This window comes from Atta cephalotes (assembly GCF_000143395.1).
Source record: "Atta cephalotes unplaced genomic scaffold scaffold00027, whole genome shotgun sequence".
Lineage (NCBI taxonomy): Eukaryota > Metazoa > Arthropoda > Insecta > Hymenoptera > Formicidae > Atta > Atta cephalotes.
In genome coordinates, this window is record NW_012130091.1 from 373,170 (window position 1) to 379,747 (window position 6,578).

At 31.5% G+C, this 6,578-nt stretch overlaps 1 protein-coding gene across 1 annotated transcript; it reads left to right on the forward strand.

Annotated features, from left to right (window-relative positions):
• The first annotated feature begins 5,051 nt into the window (after positions 1-5,051).
• Positions 5,052-6,578, forward strand: LOC105620470. The gene is made up of 3 exons (XM_012201959.1): positions 5,052-5,692; positions 5,995-6,111; positions 6,206-6,578. Exons 1-3 carry the CDS (start codon positions 5,052-5,054, stop codon positions 6,576-6,578), a joined length of 1,131 nt encoding a protein of 376 aa, XP_012057349.1.

The following is a 6,578-nucleotide window of genomic DNA, read 5'->3' on the forward strand; positions in this document are numbered from 1 at the left end:
CGTTACGTTTAAGTTTTACGGTTACGTTCCTTACTTACTTGTCCCGTACCTCGTAACGAATTAGTTAGTCGTACTTACTTACTACACTACTACTCTATATATATACACACACACACACACACACACACACACACACACACACACACACACACACACACACACACACACACACAGGATGTCCTATTTTAATCGATCACCTCAAATATCTTTTGTACAGTGCATTTTAAGGAAAAAATGTTTGAGACAAAAGTTTTGAGACTTTGAGAGATACATAAGTTGGTGCATTGGTTTGCGCCACCTTGGGTGGCGTTGTCAAGATCAGAGCAAGATCATTTTGAATTTTTTAAATGGAACCTCTCATTTTGTTACATATTCTTGTAGCTTACCTCGAAAACTTTCCAAAATAATTAAGTTTATTTTCATTAAGTATTTTTCGAGTTATAAGGCTTGCAAGTTATAGCATTATTCAAGGTGTTAAATCGACGGCTATATATATATATATTTATATAAGGTTTGTTCACGTTGTTTCAACATGCTCCTACTTATTCTTATCTGTTCCTGCTATAATAGGAGCAGATGGGAGCATGTTGAAGTATATGACGCGAACAAACCTACCTTTTTTTTAGCCGTCTCCTTAGTAATCAATATGTTTTCGATAGCGATTATCATTTCTAACCGGAGCTTTGCTTTTATAAAAAAATATTGATTCCATCATAAATCCATCAAGTTCAAGTTACAAGTTACAGTTCAAGTTTGAAGTTACATAAATTTAATACATCATATTTATTAAAAATTTAGCAATATATAATACTTATTGGAAAGAGCGGATAGCAGGGCTGCTAGCGAATCACTTTATCCATTATTTTCACTTTTTCTTTAAAAGGTCACTTTTAGTTACTTTTTTCAAATTTGGTCATTTTTTCCCTTTTTATTTTTTTTAACATTTATAAACTGAAAATGTTATAACATCGCGCTGGTATGCCGGAGATATTAGGTTATTTATAACATATTATTTATAACAAAAGTCATAAATCGAGTCTCTTAGCTAAGAATTATATATGTTACATATGTATATATTATACATATATGCATCAATCTCATCATGTGTTCGATTTATTTTGTTCTTTTTTTGTCTTTTCAATGGTTTTTGTTTCAAGAAAAGACTGTGCGATCGTCGCGTCGCTGTCACAATCGCGCTTAATGTTAATGAAAAATGAGTGATCTTAAATAGTTAAATTCGTGAAGAAACTCATGTAATATCACAATATCACAAATATGATATTAAAGTTTGAGTCAATAAAAAAATCTTGATTTTATACATTTTCTCGGTAATTGAGGATGTCTATTAGATATGGCAGCATCGCACTTTCGAGGACCGACAAGAAGATTGTCTTACGCATTCTTACCGTTTCTTCGTGAGAGTTGCTTTAGACTTTTTTTGCTAAAACTGTACTTTTGACATATTTTCTTTTATAACGCAATTGTGCAGATATTTTTTTCTTTCGTATAAATATCTTGACAGATAACTTGCGCCTATATTCGTCTGCTCGCAAAAATGTGACGTTGCCACGATCTAATATTTGGAACTTCTATATATATAACTACTATTGCTAACGCCAATTAAGAGCGAAAACATCACGCTGCAAATGATATCTATTTCTTATTTAGATAGTGTACTTCATACGCATGCGCGTTTCTAACCAATTTTATCACGTATGTACATACACATCAGCACTGGTCCGTATGTATTTGCGTAGTATACATATTACGTATATGATTATACGCGTGTCCAATATTGTTTATATAAAAGTGTTTAAAAAAAGAAACAAAAATGCAACTTTGTTACTTATACCAACGCATGCTTACACTCGAAGTACACTGTGGAAGTGAGAGATCCGATATTCTCTATCGCGCTGTCTTTGCACACACCCTAAAAAGAAGCTGCGTTAGCAATATAGGAGTATTACATATTTGAAGTTTCCATATATGTATTATAACAACAAATTCGACTTGAAAAATCTGAAATTCCAAATATGCTTCGGACAGAACGGGATTTCCAGACTAGAGTTGACATGGAACATATCTGGAACTCCACTACAATTCCACACAAATGTAATTTGGATATAATAAGACTTCCAATGCAAAAAAATCATGATGTATGAAGACAAGGTATACCAGACAAAGTATTCCCGAGGATATACAGTAAAGAATTGAATTGAACCAAAATTTGATTGGTTGTTTCCAATATTGTTATCGCTTATGCAAATAGTATCTTGTATTCTTACATCATGCAAGAAACCATATTTAATCAGATATAATCAAATTCATATATGATATGCTTGGAATTTTTAGCAGGGATATTATGATTCCTAATATCTACAATGTTGCAGCGATATTACAGTGCAATCTGCAATATTGCAACATTTCTGCAATATTACTGCAAGTCTGTGCAAATCTGTAGGGAGAGTTTCGATAATCCATCGTTAATTGGCTAATTTAAAATATTCTCAATATTAAAGTAGTGAAAAGTTACTAGGAACTGGCCGATGTTACTAGGAATCGACTGATGTTATTGCTAGTACCATGCGCTAACGGGACCGATAATTGAAAGTTTAAAGACATTATTAATTTTTTTAAATACTACAGACCTTTTAATTTATATGTCTTTTTACTTAGATATATTTTATATAATATTTTGTATTGTAAGTTCATAACCGAATTTGTTAACATTGAAAATAATTCGATCGGATACGAAACGTTTGTTATAGACCATTGTTTTTATTTATGATTTAACTATTTATATAATTTAAAAAATTTTTATATTAGGTTTGTAGCCCTCTTTCATATTATTATTTAAAAATTTTGTCTCAATCTATGTAGTTTTCATAAAAACTCTCCGTCAAGATGTACACATTTTTTTTTTAATATTTTACGTTTAAAATCCATTTCTAATGAAATTCAAAGTTCTGACTACAATATTATAAATAAATATTATAAATAAATATTTCTGACGGAAATATTTTAAATTTTTTAATATGAGAAGAGCTGATTATGGTCAAAATTAGATGTTAAGAGTAATATATATTTTTAGAAATGTATATATAATATTTTGCATAAAACTGGAATATTCATTTTTATTAAGATTCGATATTTATTATTGCTGGAATTAATTTTCTCTTTACAGTTTAATTTGCAGTTCATTTGAATATTCATAAAAATCTTTGGCCAATCATGGAACTTGATTCTTCTTATGCACCAATTCCAGGGGAAATTTATAAAAACATAGAAAAAGTATTTATCTATTTTATAAACGGTTAAATAATAGACATAATTCCCCATATCAAATATAAAATGTAAATGATTTTCCATAAAGAAAATGGAAAATGTAAAATGCCGTTTCTATTTTAAATACATATGCATACAAAGTAGAATTATTTTAAATATTAGGTATGGGGAAAAGTTCGTGACGTTTTTCCCGTTATATCTAAGGAAAAACGCCACGAACTTTTTCCCACAACTAATATTACTCAGCCCTGTATACAAACCATATAATTATGTAATATAACTCCCTTGGTGATTAAAAACGGAATTCCAATTAGGTTAAATCACATTCAGTTAGAAGCTGCGATGAAACGAGGGAATAGAGAACAGAGAATAAGAATAAGAATTTCCTATCAGAAATCATGTATTGTGAAATATACAGTTTCTAATAGATTGAAATTCTTACTTTCTGTTCCCTATTTCTTTCATTGGCTGCATTCAGCGGATTCGACAGTTGAGTGAGCGCTACTGCTATTGGTATATTCTTTTAGATCATTCAATCAGCATTTTAGATCTGGAAGAATACATTAATAACAGCGAGCGCTCACTCAACTGTTGAGTCTGTTGATGAAATGCAGCAGATGCGCAGCCCCTTATACAAGAGCATCTCGTGCACAGGCATCTATAATACAAACCAACGCACATTAGAAACTCATGACATTAAACAAAGTAGTATGTCGGAACTTTAAGCGAAGCATCGTTAGCTACACATTTTCACACAAATCAACGAAGGATTTTCGCCAGAATTTTGAGCGAAGCTTCGGTGCATGAAATTATACTTTAAGGCTGCTTTTTCATGCTAATGCTCAACGCTCATTTTCAGCATCAAAACAGATTACATGATCAAAATTGATGCTTAGTATTCGTAATGGCTCCTACATACTGGAAACGTTTACGCTGAAACGTTTACCGCGCGGCAAAATGTAATATGGTAACAATAAGATTACAGTTCCTAACATATTCATTGATTACCGCGTCTTATTTTGCCGCGCGGCAAGCGTTTCCGCGTCCAGTGTGCAGGAGCCATTAGCGTTTTCGATCATGTGATTTGTTTTGATGCTCAAATCGAGCATTAGCATGAAAATGCAGCCTAAAGCTACGTTTCACTTAACGCTTGCAACGTTTGCGAACACCGTTTGTCCTTGTTTAATATTTGGGCTACGTTCAAAACTTCTTCCGAGGAAAATTTTATTCGAAATATATAATAAACGTAACGTATACTATAACATATAGTTTTGATAAACGACAAAGATGAAATGATTCCACAAGCGTTGTAAGTATGAAAATGGAACGCAACCTAAGGTGTCTAATATTTGAGGAGGCGCTTTGTCAGTTTTTTTATTGCATCATCTTTTGGTCATATCTGTTCGGTTCGAAGTAGTCAGTGCATTGTATTTCTATTACACGATTTGAGTTCGTCACTATCAATAATTCGATACTGACCAGATTCACTTTAACTCTCGTGCAAGCCAATTAAATACGAAGGAAGGACTGCCCATTTCTAACATAGAGATTTCTTTTAAATACTCAGGTAAGAATTATTTGCACAATGTTGTAATATACTATGTTGATTGCTTAAATATGTACTCATAGTACTTGCATTTTTATTAACTAATATATTATTAACTAATTGTATGAATACTGTATTATATCAATATTGTTCATCTTTTTGTTATAGGCTGCAGCAAGAGAAACCATTGATAATTAAATCTGATCAAAAAAATTATATAATGGCACATCCTACAAGCGCTAGTTCCTTAATAACGAGATCTGTAATTCCAAAAGTTTCAAGTGTGCAAATAATACCTAAAACGATGTCGCTTCTAATTAAACCCCAAACTCTTGCATATGCTTCTGTCATAACTTCCACAAGAGGCTCGACACAATATCTAACTACAAGTGTACCTTTAGATTCTTTACCAAATAAATCAGGTTCTTTTAGAATCCAGCCTCAGGCTATAACCTACGAAAGTCCTTCCATTACAGGTCCCATAACAAATTCTATGCAACATAGGCCTACAATTGTGCCTTCATTGGATTCTTCGATTACAGATTCATCAGATGATGAAAAAAAAAATACTTCTGTTTTTAATAAGGATGGCCATTTTATTTGGAATCACAAAACCATAATGTTGTTTTTCACAGAATATGAACAACATGAAAAAAAGTTGCAGAAAAAGAAATATCAAAGTAAAGAAGCTATGTTTCAAGCATTAGCAGAATCATTTCAAAAAAAAGGTTATGTGAATGCTACCAAAAATCACATGAAAAATAAATTTAAATTGTTGAAAAAAAAATGGGACAAGTATATTCTACGGACTATGAGAAAGAACAGTTCCAGAAGAGGCATAAAACCTCTTTCATATGAAAAGTAAGTTTTTAGTTTATTTTCTGTATCTAAAGTCTGTAACATATGTATTTTTTCTTGCTGGATTGCTTGTGTTTAGTGAATTGCTAGAATTGCACCATGCAGAATACACAATCTCTATTTACTAAAACGCAAGTAATGTAGCAAAAAAATATGTACCATGTGCCTCAGGCTTTAGTATAAATATTTTTGAAATGAATACTTACAACAATTCAATCAATTTACTTATTTAATTTTTATTCTCCTTTTTTGTTATTTCCATAGTATCTTGTATACTCAATAATTAATGGAATTTGTTCTTACAGTGAAATGATAAGCATATTTGGAAAAAATCTCAGTGGAGTGCCACCTTATGTAACTGGCCACAATGAAATTGTTTCTCAGAAAATAATTTTACAAAAAGTTGGTCAAACTTCATCTGAGTAAGTAATAATTATCTCCTTAAGATATGTTTAAAGTATATTTTTCAATCTGTATTTTTTCGGATAAGTATTAATTAATATGTTTTTGTTACAGGAATGAAAATAAAGAACAATCTATCAAAGTACACTCACCACTTTCGATGCTATCAGCGATTAGTAGCAAATCACAATCAGTGGCGAATAGCGATAGATCATCCATGATAAATACCAACTGTTCTTTAATAAATACGAAAGCAAAAATACGAGATGGCAAATTGTCGTTTATTCTGCAATCAGTCAGGGAGTCTATTTGTAATATGCAACAAGAAGAAAGTGATGCCAAACAAGAAATATGCACAAAAATGTTGATAGAGCTTCAAAAATGTAATGAACGCTTGAATGTAATGAATGAATTACAAAAAGAGCGAAATATCATCTTGCAAAAGCAACTTCAGTTACTAGAAAGGCTGGAAAAAAAATGTACCTAA